Source organism: Bidens hawaiensis, unplaced genomic scaffold (assembly GCF_021521415.1).
Source record: "Bidens hawaiensis isolate Kalapana, Puna unplaced genomic scaffold, B.hawaiensis_p1.1 tig00026205_1, whole genome shotgun sequence".
NCBI classification, from domain to species: Eukaryota; Viridiplantae; Streptophyta; class Magnoliopsida; order Asterales; family Asteraceae; genus Bidens; species Bidens hawaiensis.
In genome coordinates this window covers 256,181-273,258 of record NW_027494217.1, presented here as the reverse complement: position 1 = coordinate 273,258, position 17,078 = coordinate 256,181, and the positions used below count along the sequence as shown (strand labels likewise).

The 17,078-nt window shown below is 34.0% G+C and overlaps 1 protein-coding gene across 1 annotated transcript; it reads right to left on the bottom strand.

The window, feature by feature from the left end:
* Window positions 1–633: 633 nt before the first annotated feature.
* On the bottom strand, window positions 634–5,238 carry LOC143573112 (sulfate transporter 3.1-like). The gene is made up of 12 exons (XM_077058078.1): window positions 4,224–5,238; window positions 3,833–4,040; window positions 3,205–3,376; window positions 3,012–3,077; window positions 2,654–2,767; window positions 2,297–2,413; window positions 1,943–2,069; window positions 1,569–1,855; window positions 1,292–1,482; window positions 1,119–1,204; window positions 954–1,030; window positions 634–867 (listed from the first exon to the last, which is right to left on the bottom strand). The coding sequence occupies exons 1-12, from the start codon at window positions 4,561–4,563 to the stop codon at window positions 661–663; spliced, it is 1,992 nt and encodes a 663-aa protein (XP_076914193.1). The 5' UTR covers window positions 4,564–5,238; the 3' UTR covers window positions 634–660.
* Between the last annotated feature and the right edge of the window lie 11,840 nt (window positions 5,239–17,078).

Below are 17,078 nucleotides of genomic sequence, written 5' to 3'. Positions count from 1 at the left end.
AAAATATACCCGGTATTGGTCTCTCTTTCTGAATTGTAATCCCAGACACCCCTAAAATTATAAAATGTTAACTGATCATGTATTAGTTTGTAGGATTAATTGAAATGAAATTAAGTTCATATCATGTTAACATAAAAGAAGTTGGAGTGCAAATATTATTAGCAAAAGAACTGAAATTTCATAGCAAAGTGTGGTTAAATTTAAACCACAACTATAGTTATAACTTTAATCAATTATAAAATATTAGATTATTTATTTGACACAAACTTTCTTATATCTCTTAACTTGTTAATCTTGTCACTTGAAAACATTCTAAGAGTTCAGAAATCCATAACAAGACATTTTATATATCTATCCATAACAAGACATTTTCAGTAGGATCGGTTTTGCCATTCAAAATGGGGTGACGACGCAACTTGTTGCCCGCTTACCTGTCTCTTTATTGTAATTGGTTCTTTTTATTTGAAATGAAAAATTACAGTTGCTAAAAAAAAAAACTATAATTCTATATTTTTGTAAAATGCTCTCCTTCATAAAACTCAACATTTTACATACATAATGACAAACTCGAGAAAACAAGCTACCCAATATACAAATTATTTATCATTAGGAATCGCCTCCGGTGAAAATGTCGTCGAATAATCAAATAACAACATTCAACTAGACATTATTGTCATTCCGGTTCTCTTTTCCCGATTCTAATCCTGAAGTCGGCTTTTCAGCATTCTTGTAGATATGAAGCATGAAGTTGCACGCTGAAACAGCCTCTCCTACTGTTAAATATATCCATTCTTGCCCAATAACCTCTATTAACTTCCCTTTGTTCATCTTCTTAATCACTTCTCCTCCCGGATTAGCCAACACCAACTACAAATAAATAATAAACTCAAATTCAGTCATCCGTTGCGCGTATTTAAAGTGTATTTATAAAAAAAATATATATGATGGAATACCTTTAGCCCTCTTCTTTCCATAACCTTTTTAACCTCTCCAAGCATTGTGATCCCACTTGTATCAATATTTCCAACAGCTACAAACCAAGTCAATGTTATTTTTTCAAAAATCAAAAAAATATAAAATATAAATTGTGATTCAAATTTCAACCTTTAATCACTTACCACTTAATGCAAGAATGACATATTGCAAGCTAGTTTCATCTGAAGACTTTAACCTATCTTCCTCATCATCAACCCATCTTGAAATCCTAAATAATTAATAAAATGTAAAATTGTAAGAAATAATATAAATAATTTTTTTATGATTACAAAGACAAAGAATTCAATGAATATACCTTTCCCTCAAGTAGCTAGAGTTAGCAAAGTAAATAGGCGCATCGATTTGAAGTATCAAGATTCCCGGAACGGTTTGAGCATTCTGGTATTGATCCTTGCTTCTATATATCGTGGAATCGGGTATGTGACCTAGTGTCGATGTTTTTGGCCTCGAGACAAACATGAATACCCTAAGCAACGACAATGCGACCTACAATTGTCCCATCCAAAATTATAATTCGAAAATTTGAAAATGTAGTTAAAAACATATTTAAAAAGTATAATATAGTACTATACCGCGATAACTAATCCAATTTCAACACTCCCAAAGACCACACCGAAGTATGCACTCATGCATACAACGAAGTCGAATTTGTCTAGACTCCATAGATGAATCGCTTCCTCATAATTAATAAGACTGAGCATAGCGGATATAATAATAGAAGACAACACAACAAGTGGAGTGTAGTGAAATAATGGTGTCAGGAATAACAAAGTGATCATCACCGCAATTGCCATTACAATGTTTGACACCGCGGTTTTGCATCCAGCATTAAAGTTCACAGCCGAACGTGAAAATGGCCCTAAATATTAAATTTGATCATAAAAAAAACACATTAAAAATCGCACTAAATATTTATAAAAAAAGGTATAATAGTCATTTTGCACACCGGTCGTGAGGTAGCAAGAAGTGCATGAGCCGGCAATATTCATCATACCAAAGGCAATCATCTCTTTGTTACCATCAATGTTGTAATTCTTGAACATGGCAAAGCTTCTTCCCACCGCAATACCTTCCTGTATGAAATTACATTATTACCCCTTACAAGACACACATGCTGTAATTTTTTCTGAACGACAACTCACACACGCATCGTAAGGTTTTAATTTTCCATATTTTGATAAAACAGTACATCCGTGACTGACATTGTTTTAGTCGTTTTGTGAATAACTAAAAATAATTGCAAGTGGATATGAAATAATTGAAGGTACAAATGGTCAAGCATAAAGGACAAGTAACTTACAGCTAGTGCAATGACACCCGTGACAATGCCAGTTTTGATTGCTGTTGATAAATATTGTGATCCAAAAGACAAGTCCATGATTGTTATTGGGTTTAACCCTTTCTTCAACTCACCAATCTGTATTTACATTACAAAAGTAATTAATTATTGTATTATTTTAGTTGTACTATAATTATAAATTAAATATACATCTTATAGTCATTTTTTATAAAAGTTCATATTATCAGAAAATTAGTTCATAAAATTAAAGTAGTTATGTGAAAATAAAGTGGACAAAGTAATAAAAGATGATAATTATGATTTAATTTTTATAAAATTTATGGTGCGATATGGTTTGAGGTAGATATAGAAACTAACCACTTGAACGCCATGTTTCTCGGCATGAGTGAGATAAACGAGAACACTTCCTAGAATCACCGATGTCAAAGGTGCCATGGCCGATATCCAAAACAGTTTTGGTCTTTTCGTGCTCTGTTCACGTCAATTTTTATATTAGCCGATATATATTAAATAAAAAATTATGGACCACATAATACACTTATACCATATAAACTGTATAGTTCATTAACTGTTGGTTATATTTGAAACAATAGGTTTAGATGGTTTATAACCGCTTTACATGTTAAAGTTAAAGCAAAATATACATGTGTTTATATATGATTAAACTCTTTTTAACACATGTTAGAAACTAAAAATTAAAATAAAGTACACTTACAACAAATCTTGCAACCAATAGGTAGAACAAGAAGCATATGCCCAGAACTGCACTCTCCCACCTCCACTGAAATTAAATTTAATATTTCATATATTAATAACTTAATATGACATTAGCAAACAAAATATCTGATCAATATTTTTTTAGTTTTTAAAAACTAATAAAAACAAAAACAACAATTATGTCTAAGAACCTTGTGGGTTTGAGAGAAGACAGATCGCAAGACAGAGACGAGGTCGGTGCCATGAGTGAAGTGTTCGAGACCCAATATTCCTTTTAGCTGTTGTAAGCAAACAACCGTCGCGGCACCACCCATAAACCCTACTATTGTCGCGTGCGACAAGAAATCAACGATAAACCCGAGCCTGCATAAATTAAACTATGAGTCATATACACCTTCATTTCTATGTTAGAGTTAATTTTTTTTATACAAAAGTTTTTTTCCACTTATTTTAGTTCATGTCTCAAGCCTCACCAGATTCCAAATTTTTTTATCTTCTTCTTCTTCTTCTTATTATTATTATTATTATTATTATTATTATTATTATTATTTACTTACAAGCTAACACACAATCTCTACTCTACACCTATTTTATATCTAATTTACTTTTAAAATTGTCGCATATATTATACCTATCATAAGTTCAGGGTAGACCATATATTATTTATTTAACTCTTAATATTTCAAAATATTGTAAATTCATCACAATATATATACTTCTATATTTCCTTTTTCTATATATAGACACTAAAGTGTAGATTATAGAGTGGATCCGGTTTAAAAGGTCAAATGTGTAGACTATAAAGTTGTGCAACTTTACCTTAAGATCCCTAAAGAAGCCTGAAAAACACCGGCAAAGAACGTGGCCAAAAAAGCTAAATGAAGATACAATTTCGGCTCTTCATTAGCGTTCACCACTGCCCCTAACATGGACCCCGTTAGCAACGATGCCACCGCCACCGTCCCCACTGCCAAATCCTTCGAACTCCCCATCATTGCATAGACCAACGGCGGAATAAAACTCGAATCTTCAAAACAAAAAAAAGGAAAAAAAAACATTAATACCGTTCATAATTATTTTAACAGTGTTAGAATCAAATACAAATAGATTTTACATTCTAAGCGTACAAAAATTTAGAGTAATATTAATATAATAATAATTACTCTAGTTATTTGTACGTTTAGTAGTAGCAGCAGTAGATGGAGCTTACATAGGCCAAGAATTGGCGGGAGATTAGCGAGTTTCGCGTAGCTAATTCCTTGAGGAATGGCTAAACTAGCAATGGTGATACCGGCAATAACATCCGATTTAAGGAAGCTTAAATTGTAACTAGACAACCATTCAAAAATAGGGAAGAAGTATTGGAAAGCAAGTATAACTTTTCGCGACGGTTTCTGGCCTTTAAACTGACGAAGTGGGTCGTCGGGAAAGAAAGTTTCCTTGACGGTATTTTTCAACGAGTTAACGAACGGTTGGGGTGGCGGAATGGCTACTTTGTGAGGCTGTTGGTTGTATTTCGAGCTCGGGTATTCGTAGTCTCTGGTACCCATTTCGAGCGGTTTGAAAAGTGTAATTTTTGCTTGTTGGTTATATTTGCGACGGTTGTGGTTGAGTAATTAAGGCGGTAGGAGAAGATGCTTGTAGGAGATGATGAAGATGAAGTGGGTTTATATAGTGGTTTATTTGGGGTGGGGTGGGGTGGGGTGGGGTGGGGTGAGTGTGACTTTACTATTGGGAATTTGGGATTGTGACACGTTGAGTGGGGTGGTTAGGGTATTCATATTTTCGTCGCTAATAAGAGTTTTAAAAAACTAGACATGTAACAACAGACTTCTATTTTATCTATATGTTGAAATTAGTAAATGGGATATAATAGATTAATAGGATAGTAATTTTGAAATATAAATTGGAAAGGGAATTTTTTTTTTCATTAGTGTCATTTAAGGTAATTGAGTTTATGTAAGATGAGTTGAGAAGTTAATTGTATATTAGCATAAATTGGAAGTTGACAAGTGCGTACTGAGTCATGAGAAGTTTAGATATACGTTGACTTGAGTTAGGAGTTGTGGAGTACATAATTAGTTCTTACTGTTCTTACTTTGGTATCATGGAATATTTAAAGAAAACTATGGGCGAAACCCCCAAACTAAAAGAGATCCAACGGTTGGCCCTAGTGGGGTTCAAGGCGCAAAGCCCCTAGCGAGAGGTCTCGTTTAACAGTTACTTCATTGGAAATCTAGCCAATACAAAATTAGAAACATACATGGGTTATGATATGATAATAAATATTTGTTTTTTGGGGAGGAGAGTAAATGTGAAAAAGAGTGAATATTGGGAGTGTGTCTCATCATGAGACATATTCGCAAACATAGCAAGTTTCAAGGCGTGCTTTAATCTGTTGGTCTGAACCGTTACCCACTCAACATTAGTCTGCATCATGGATCTCTTTAATGTCTGTTACAACCTTTGAGAGGTTCAACCAAAAAAAATAAAATTCGTAAGCTCCCAATAGATAAATAAACACTATTGGTAATATGAGAAATCAAATGCCACAAATGATATGTGAGCCACTTTTTGTGCCATTTGGGACTTGGAGCAAACTTCATCGAGGGCAATGTGTACACGGGGTGGGGCCCACATTAGGCGATTGTAACACCCTAGGCAATCTTATAACGAATGATCATATCAGAATTCCACATTTAAACATGTTCATAATTCCTAGGAAATCTTCATCGAGGCTACCAAAAACACATATGACGGAAAGTATTGATAGTACAATCAACCGAATGAACTTGCAAACTACTTAAAAAGCCATAACATTGTATAGTGTAATAGATAACATTCGATATAAAAGAATGCATCTTTTTCTAATGAATGGTTAGTTTTTATTTAATGGACATGAAAACAGATTTTTCTTTCATATTTCATAAAAAGAAATAAAGATATAAAAAATCTAATGAAACGTGTAGTAAATGTTGATTTGAAAAATAGTTTTTTTAAAACAAAGTGGATTAACTTTATGGAAGCCAGAAAGATGCATCTTCAAGGTTGATGATGACGTAGTGAAAGTAGATCTGGCAGGTATTGGAAGGCAAAGTGGCGGTTAAAGGATCCTAAAACAAATGATCAACAAACAACCAACAAAAAAAAAAAAAATGTCATAACTTTTGAGTTTTGACTAAACTTTAGCCGCTATATGAACATGAGTACATGTCTTAAATTTAGCATGTTATGAAGTGAATTTTAACTTTAACCTCGTATGAAATTTAAATCTAGAAACACACTTGATACCACTAGATGTTTTTTTCACATTGAGAACATCCAATATATAAACATCTTTTTTTAAAGCACCCAAAGTTCACCCAATAAGACTATGTGTTGTCTGGTGCGAGAGGGGGTGGCGCTGCCACGTCGTTGACGAACACCACTACGGTGCTAAGCGAAGGGGGCACGATGAGCCAAGTGTGAGCCGGCTAGCGGCCACGAATGAGATTGAAGTGAAGGGATGGGGGCGCTAACGGGTGGCATATCCCAAAAGGCTCAAGTGACGGGAGGGGGGGTGCTAACAAAATCTAGATTTAACAATTGTTTTATTTTATTCAAAACCCTCACCACCCGGCCCCATCACCTGCAAAACAACTCGTTTTTTCTAGTTTGTATGAAAGAACTTTGAAAAATCTTTCCAAATGATCTCTCTCACAATAGATAAAAATATTACCGATATGGACAAACTTTTAAAAACCGCTCGTAAGAACACCTTTATAAATGCTCTCAGAACTCAAGCTCTGAATAATTTATATTGTTCGAAGCTCATGTATTGGATGGTTAATTGTTATTCAGAACTCAAACTCTTAACAATTTATCTTTTTGAAAAAAAAAAATCAATTCCTGACAAGTAGTAAAAAAACAATTCTTAGTATGTGCAAAGCTCGTCTACATAGTCTTGTATCCCTGAGAAGACGTATCTCCCAAAAGACACTTCGAATATTCTAGTGTGCCTTTGAATAATTTTATTATATGCTACATTTTTACACACTATATTATCTCAACTATCAAAAGATTAGTTATGTTGTTAGTAAGGCTTCCCACTTACTTTCGGAGACTATCTATTAATCACTACGAGATTGCAATCTAGAGTATTCTTTGATATCTTATACATGTACATAGCAACTTCTGCATTCATATATTTGTTTCACATACAGTCTTTTGTGACTACATTAACGTTACATATTTAACGGTCAATCAATCAATCTAATGCTTCACAAACTAATCATTCTTCTATCATAGCCTCCTATTACGTCCTGTTCTTGAGTTTTTTTAAAAGAGAGAAAAGAAAGGAAAACTAATAATAGTTAAAAAATGGGTGTTTTTGAGTTTTTTTTATGATGGAAAGGAAATGAGTAGGAGGAGTTTGGAGAGATTAAATTGATGTTTTTTCCCAATAAATTATCCTTTCAAAAATGGGCTGATTATAAAGGATAACATAGTTATCCTTTTCCCTTTTCTTTCCTCTAATTTCCTTCCAACTCAAGAACACACCTAATTAAAAAAAATTTTCTTCCATTCCCTTGTTTTTCGTATCATTCTCTCTCCTTTTTTTTCCTTTCATTGGTTAAAAAACTCAAGAACATGAAGAAATTATTAATTTTAAAAGTTTTAATCTCAAACTAAAAGAAAAATATTTTGTTTTCCAATAATACCACAAAAATATCCAACACAAAACTGGTAGGATAATTTGGGTCAAATTTGAGAAGCTTTGAAATGTTGGTAGTAAATTGTTATTTTATTAGATTCCTGGGGCCCACAAAACATTGCGGTTGACAGGTATATAACAAAATATGACCATCAAATAATAATATTTTTATATAAAGTCGAAACAGCACTAATAGTGGATCATCAGCCTCCATGTTGTGCCACGTGCACGCGTTAACCTGGATATGATTCACTGCGTCTCAGGTCGGTTTGGTCACAATTCACAGCCGCTCATCATCGAAACCTACTTGATTTTCTCCACATTTAAAAGATTTGATTATCATGTAATTCATGTTCGATTACAAATTTAGTTTTAGAGACATCAGGGTGGAGATAGAAGACTGGACGAGTAGGTGACTCCCACTAATTGGATCATTGAACTGAACAAGTTTTATCTCATCATACTGTCGTGTATTCGGGAGAGTGTTCACGATTGGCCTTAGATGAGGGTTTTTCCCGAATCGAAAGACGAGTGTATCGCGATGTGATAAATATAACCATTAACCATTTGAAGGATTCGTTGATCGTTCAAAAAAATATATAGACCAGATATCATTTACGGGTTTTTTTAAGTTTATATCTTTATCACTAACTTCTCTTAGTTTTTACGTTAATTAATAACTGGTATTTGAGTATGTACCCGTTCTTTAAATGTGGCATGGCAGTAGGAGATTTGGGTATTCTAGTGAAGACTTAAGATCGATTCCCACTTGTGTCACTTTGGGAGGATGTTAACAATGAAGAATTTGAGCTACAACTTGTGCAAAGGTTGTCAGTTTGAACCCTGAGTCCACCCGTGTTTTCGTCTCATCACGTGTTACACAAGAGAATTCTACTTTTGTGGTGACATAACGATTGTCAAGTGGCAACCGACGAACGATATGGGTTCTCAGGGGACCGCTAAGCCAAACACTGAAAGCCATGGTTGACCTGGTCAAAACAACACAGTCTGGCCAGAATGTGACAACATAGCACTTTAAATTTGAAGAGTGTAGTAGCCTAACTACAAGAAAGGCGCCATTCTAAATTTCGACAGGCTATCTGATTTTAACAAAAGCGACCAAAAACACCGCTAGAACTTAATGAAACATGTTGTCACCCTCCACCATTTTAGAAAGTACAAAATGACACCACGCTGACACAACTCGCTGTATGATCATCGTGTCTAAAAGAAATCGGAATGAACCAACCTTCAAAACAGTAAATTTTAGGTTATTGATTTGTAAAATGCTATGTTTAATTGATTCAACATCTATACTTATGTTTTTAGAAAAAAGGTTTTGATGGAAATGTCCAAAATTGTTGGGATATTATAGGAATATACATTAAATAATGAAAAGCATAGGATTAAAGTGCATATTGCATAATCCTTATACAAGATATGTTATCAATAAATAACTACTTTAATGAATATAAGCTCTTACCATATACAAAGAATAAAAAACCGGCACTATTAACATAAAAGGAAAAAAGTGAAATGTTATTCTCTATAAAAAGTAAAAAGAATATATTTGATGCACTGTTAAATAATTTATAACACATTCTAGAAAGAATAATAAATGTCTAATTAGATAAACAAGAATCATATACTCACAAAGGAAAAAGTTGTTATTATTTATTTTAACAAGAATAAAAACGTCTGATTCATCAACTGCATTCGTTATGTTTTGATTAGAAAACTATAAAGTTACTAAATATGATAAACTAAACCTATGAATGGGTTCGAAAACTAGATTATTTTTGTTTTGGACATCAAAGAACAATGACACGTTAAGAACCAAAGATATTTTTGTAACGTAATTTTGACTAAAAGACGTTTGTGTAAGTTATTTATTGGGAAAAGACTGTATATTAAGTTATTTAATATATAACGTCCATTTGGGCTTGAGATAATAAAATAGAGAACTTTATTATCTTTAATTCGAGTACATTTTGTGTTTTTTTTCTTTAAATTTTTTTACCGTCACATGGTTATATAAGCGGTGCATAATAATAGATGATTATATATATAAAGTGGTATGTAATTATATATGGAAATCTTATGCCTATAGATTATACATGATTATATATACGGGATACACAGTTACGAAAATACAAGTTAAGTAATTAATTAGAATATATACATTACATGATTATATATTGTTACGTGAATTTGAAACATGTTACATAATTGTATATGAACATTTATGTCCATCACCTTAAATACATGTATCATTATGTTATTCTTTTCTACGTTTTACACGCTTTTATCATATTTCTGTAGCAAACAAGGACTTTCCATGCAACATCCTCAATCACAGCTACATGAACTTCCCATTGATCCACCAATATTTAGCTAGTGAGTAGTGACCTCCTAAAACCGAAGTGGGCATGTGGATTAATTTAAGCCATTAATTGTAATTATAGTGGAAAACTTTTCTAAGAGCAGAATAATTGCAAAATTTTATGAAGAAACTACCCTAGATATTAACTTCTTTTTTGGATAATCCAATCATGCATGAATGACTAATCCAAATAATTGTTGCTTTATTATGATTAATGATGAATTGGGATGACAAGTGAAATGTGAATTTTCAAGGTTAAAAAGGACATTTAAAACATTTTAAAGGTCTTATTATTATTTTTTAATCAATTAATAGAACATACTAAGTGGATTATATACTTAATTCATAAAGTGTGCAAAGTGAAAGAAATGACGTATGTGGTAACATAATATACATGTTCATTTTTTAAATTAAAAAGATGGAGTTGTGTCGTAACTGTTTAGGTTGTCGGTTTAATATGTTGGTGATCAATTGCGCCTATAATAAATAGCATAGTCCCCCCTCACCGCGCTTTCAATATATAAGTAATGGATCCACAGTCGTTTTTAGGACGGGGTGGCTAGAGTGTTGCTCCATTACGCATGCTCTTACATGGCTGAAAGCATATTAACTTGTGAAAGGACTCCCTAAACGGTATGTACAAACGGAAACCGACCATGCAAGCTATAAATCCCAATGTCAATAGGAAAACATAATTTTGTAAACTAGTTTTATACACTCCCTAATCTATTTGAGAGTTAATACTCTTTGTACTCTATTATTATAAAGACTGTGATATGAGACTAAACATACTTGGAAGAACCACCTACGTGACACCTACGTGAGAGAGAAGTGATGCATATCAAATGATATTATTGGTGGTGCAATTCCTAAAAATTCTCACAAAGTCATGCTAATGTTTAGTACCATGATCTATACTACTACGAAAAGCTTACCAGGTCAAGAAGCTAGCGTTCCTTATGAAGTTTATGTTCTTCTCTACAAACAACAAACTATTTCAAAGATATATCCATTTAATGGGAACTTGGAAAATATTTTATAAGGGAATGCTCATAATCTAACACCGACCTATCTTATGGAGGACTACTAGATCGCTAAGATTACATGAGGACTTTTCTTTGCTTTCGACTATTACTTTGTTCCATCCAATGAGAGTTATGCTCTCTCCTGTTTCATACTTGATACACATTACGAAACACCTACGATAAACTTATTTAGCTCAATGAAAGATTAAACACAAAAATCCTTGTGTATTTCTTAAACTCGCCAACCATATCGGTGAGTACAACCACGTACTTGTAAGGCCCCGTTACCGGTAGCCCTACTTTCCTGTTGGATTTATTCATAAACGCAGTTCTAAATATCAGAGTTAATTAAAACATTCGCGGAATATAAAAGCTTTCATAAAACATTTCATAACAAAACATATCTTGTCTTAAAACGTCATCTTGTCTTTCAAAATAAACAAAACATTAAACTTAAACGTCTTAAGTCTTCCGATGCCAGCCTCTTATTCAATGCCACGTGTCTCCTCAAGCGAGCTGCCTCATCTTACTCACCTGCGTGCATACTAAAAGTCAGCTACGCTGAGTGAGTTCTAGTTAATCATACATTATACAATACACATAAATTATATTCTTTCATTCATACTTTCATACTTTCTTTTGTATTAACTTACTTTCATATCTTACGTTATAAAGAGCATTACGCCCTACATTCCTTGAGTATTATTAGGGCTCGGTACCCTCCTTCCTCGAGTATTATTAGGGCTCGGTACATTCCTTCCTCGAGTATTATTAGGGCTCGGTACCCTCTTTCCTCAAGTATTATTAGGGCTCGGTACCCTCTTTCCTCGAATATTAGTAGGGTTCGGTTCCCTAGTTCTTGAATATTAGTAGGGTTCGATTCCCTCTTCGTTACCATACAACCATACATCATACCTCGAGCATTATTAGGGCTCGGTACCCATTTCGTAACCATACAACCATACAGCCATCATTTCCTTCTTTTATTAACTTTATCACGTTCATACATATAAGCATACATATCATACTTACCTCATACATAGCGTTACAACCCGACAGTACGTGCAATATCCGAAGATCGTTCACGTACCATCAAGCAATCATTCATACATTTCACATTATTCACATAAGACATACACTTATCTCTTAGGATAAGCGTATGAACAAACATATTGAGTATGCACACAGCCCCGAAAACATAACACATAAATGGGGCTAGAAACTCACATGAATCCTGTTACGCTCTCCGTTAATCGTTATTCCCTTCTTGAGCTGTGCACGGCTAACTGTATAATATTTACATGTATCAATTAACTACCACTACTCATATCATCTTTCTAGTCTTAGCTACTACCCACAACGAATGGGGGTCCGGGGGCAGTGCCCCTGGCAGCGGGGTCTAGGGGCGGCAGCCCCTAGCATGGTCCAAGGGGCAGAGCCCCTGGCTGGGGTCGAGCTGCCAGGTCAGCTTGGAAAAATTTTATTTCCATTAACTGTCTTAACACATTTTTCCATTAGCATTTTGAATCATTGAATAATATGTTACTTAAAAGTTCAAGGGATGAATTGTAATTAATTCATTCTTTTTCTAAGTCCAGGGACAGTTCTGTCATTTTATTAAACTTTCTAGTTCGTTATTCAATCTTTAACGAATTGACTTATCTTAGCGAACTGGTCATTTGTAACGAACTGAGCCCTTTAGCGAACTGGACCTCTGACGAATCCGTCCTTGTACGAACCAGTCCACATAGCGAATCAGTTCAAGTAACGAATTGGACCTTCTAATTCGTTATCTCCTTTAACGAATGGCTATAACGAATGGCTATAACGAAAGGGGGGGGGGGGGGGGTTAATTCGTTATTTTTTCCTTAACGAATCCGGACACGAACTAAGGCTAGTTCGTTATCTTTCCTCAGCGAATCTACTTAACGAATCGGGACACGAACTAAGGCTAGTTCGTTATCTTTCCTCAGCGAATCTACTTAACGAATCGGGACACGAACTAAGGCTAGTTCGTTATCTTTCCTCAACGAATCTACTTAACGAATCACCCTTAATTCGCTAAATTCCCGTTAGCGAACTAGGGTTAGGTCAGGGAATGTCAGAACATTCCCTGACATACCCTTAACCTCGTACTACTTTTCCGGCGCCGCCTTTCCGGCGCCGTCATTGCCGGAAGGCCGCCGGAAAAACGCGAACTCACCGGAAAAACGATTTTTAACTCGTTTTTCACCGTTTTTCGCCCCGTTCGATCCAGATCTGAGCTAGGGTGATCCCTAAGCTCATCATAGGTTCGGTTTATACCCGATTCTACCCGAATCTCGTGATTTAAACGGTTTAACGGTGTCGGCTCGTTGTTTCGCAACTTTATCTAACGGGTTAAGCTCATACAATATTAAACTATCGTTACCTCGGATCGGTGCTCGGTTTCCTTCTTGATTTCGGATAGAGATAAGGAAGAACTAGAGAGAAATCTTAAGTGTGTGTTTTGGGTGGTGTATGGAATGTGTGAGAATGAATTAAATGAGGGATTAATGGTTTATATAATTATGGATCATGGGCTTAAGCCCATAGTCCTTTCCTCTTTCTTTCATAATCCAAGTCCATAATCCATATCCATTTAACCCAACACTAGCCCAACTCGTATTCTATTTCTCTAAACCGATAACGACCCGCTATAAAATAGACGATATTTATTCTATTAATAAAACCGAAATTAGGATGTTACAGTACTACTCTAATTGTTGTACACTGAGAGACACATAAATAGACGTAAAAGGTGTTTTATAGAGAAACATGTCTAAGTTTCTTACACATAACCTTAGCCAAATCCGATTGTTTTCATTCATGTGACAGTCGTCAATTTCGGGTCACTTTTGTTATGTAAACCCGACCCGTTTGTAACCCGAACATTTCAAATATATAAAATATTGGATCTTGTCATTTAAAATATATAAAATATTATTTTTTTTATATTATGCATTGTTTGACCATTCAAACATACCCATTTTTATGTAAACCATAAAAGAATCTTTATACCCAACCCTTCACTCCTTCCCTATATATACACACCCATCTTCTTCATTTTACTCTTGCTACATCTTCAAAAAACTCTCTCAAACTCCATAGATTCAAGGTTGTTATTTCTTATGTATTTTTTGAAGTTTTGACTTCTCAAGTCAAACTAACTATAGTCTTTCATTCTAACTTGTTCATATAACATTACTAACTCTTGAATATGGTGGTACAACATATATATAATACACACCCTTAGTTTCCTTTATTTGTTACTTCACCGACTTTGGTTGGTTAAGTTTCGAATGTCATAAGGTAAGGCTTCATGGAGGACTTCGTGTTCTTGATATATATTTACACACACATAACTTATTATACATATCACTTATGACTAACTTCTAACCCTTTAGTTTGTTCATCTTATTTACAAGTTCCATGGTGTGGGTTTGTATAAGACTAACCTCGGTTTAACCGAAACAAGTCCAAACCGGAAACCGAACTTTTGTTTACTAGTTTTGTTAAAATAGTTGTTTAAACATGTTTATTGCTAGATTTGAGTTTCAAAAATCATTTTTACAAGTTCTTTGATATTAAGCATATGGAATCCATCTATGAACTCGTTGGGAGATGGAAACCGAACTAAACCGAAACTTTTGCTTAAAAGACTTGTAGTTAACTTTTTTTGTTGTAAAATTTAAGTTTTCTTCATTTATAAACCAATATACAAGTTCTATGATATTTGGGCATGTAAAAACCATCTATGAACTATTTGTGAGATGGAGACCGAACTATACCGACTTTTACTCGCTTAAGACACACAAGTGTGTTTTTAGTTATCAAGACTTGTATATTTCTTTAAAAAAATAGTTTACAAACTGATTTTAATTATTTTTCTTAAGTACTTGGAATAGTTGGATCCAACTTGATCTCATAACATAGTTTGGACTGACAAAACCGAACACTCGCTTAACGTGCGTTGTTAGTTCTAAACAATAGATCTACGTACTTGGTTAAGTGTTAGTATGTTTTAATGAGTTATCTCATAACAATTAATATTTTGGAAAGTTGACTTTGGGTTCGACCATTTGTCAAGACCCGAACCGACAACCCGGACACTCGTTAAAAACCCGTTTTAGTATCTTTAGCCTAATGGAACTTGCATTTTAGCATTTTCCCCACCTTATTACTTAACATTGGTTAAGTAAATATTAAGGTTAGATACTTTAACCCGGTTTTGAGCAAACTTACATTTTTTAAAAGGGTTATTATTATAAATTCTTAAATAGTTACATTTTAAACCTTGAACTTTATTTGATTAGTTTTTGCAACAATTATTTTATTTAAAGATCTTCAAGACAACCTTTCTAAATCCAAGACTTTCTTTTATTTAGGCTTCATACGTTAAACTCGTCGTTCCGGCAAATCTCCAAATAATCAATATTTTAAGTTTATTACTTGAACGTGAGTAACTTCATACCCCGTTTTCTATCTTTTATTTTGGGGGTGACATTTCAACTTATCTAAACTAAATGTTTTATACTTGGGGTCTTAAACCACAAACGTTGTTGTATACCTTACTTGAATAATTGCTCGATTTGGTGTTCTATGCTTATTTGACTATGTGTTTATCGCTTTTGGATGGTGGAACTATAAATCATAGACCATTTGGCAACCCCTCATGGCAAGGTGTCGTTAACGTAATGCAATTAACGATAACTATAAAATCCTAAACTATTTGGCAACCCCTTATAGTTGGGTGTCGCTAACTTGTTAGCGATAACTATTTATCCAAGTTTATAGCTATTATTTATGGTTTTGTATACTAGTTTTGTGGCTTTTCATACTATATATCTATTGTTCAAACTTATGAATTGCTCACCAACCTTTGTGTTGATAAAATTTAATTTATGAAATGTTACAGGTTTGCATCTAGGTTGATTATGGAGTTCGGTGAAGAAAACATCACAAATACCGTTAGGATATTAGCAAAAATGAACAATATTTGATTTGCTATATTTTGTTATATTTTGTTGTATTTGAGTTATGAATATTTGGTTATGTGACATTTTCGATGTTGTGAAATGAAATGAGTTTGTTAAATATTGTCGCTTTAAATAGTGTCATGCGCTTATGAGCAATCGTTGCACCCCGGCATGTTCCGCCGCCTTTGGTCGGGGTGTGACAGATTGGTATCAGAGCCATGACAATTAAGATAGGTGGTTAGACGTAACGACCTAGAATTGTTATGCTTAGGGTCCTATACGTGTGTTCATACGTGTTTACTCTATCTAATTGTTCATATCGCATGTTTATTTATTAACTTGTTTAAAATTCATCAATATCCTAAATGATCACATACACACACTTTCATAGTATTTCCAAGGTATCCTTACCTTAAAACGCAAAAAGTAGATTTTCATTGTGTTTTATGGATTACAAGATTAACTTGGATCCTGTTGTTTCAAATCCCTTAAAGGTTGCGTTTATTTCGGGTTTGTAGCCATCATAGGAAACGAGAAATTATAAAATGACCATCTGACAAAAAGATTCCAAGAATCGAAGGTGATTTACTTACCTGGGATGGTTGAGTTATAATGCTCGTTTTCTAGGCCATAAATCGTGTTATAAATGTCAATACTTTAAGTAGTCGAATGCGAGCGTTCCGGTCGCCATCCTAATTTTCGGTGTTAAAACAATAGAACTACGGTGATTTCGTGGACTAGTGTTTTGACATGACGTTGTATCTCGATTTATTGTGTTATTATCGTTATTTGAGTCGAAAACATGAAAAAGTTTCGGTGGTTCGTACACATGTTTAGACTCCAATATGTTGTTTTATAAAACTTTTTAGTGTTGGAATATCAAGTCATGGTGGTTCATGCACGATTTTTCCAACTCTATAAATCTCAAAATCTCAAATTTTTAAGCTTTAAATTCTAAAAAAAAACC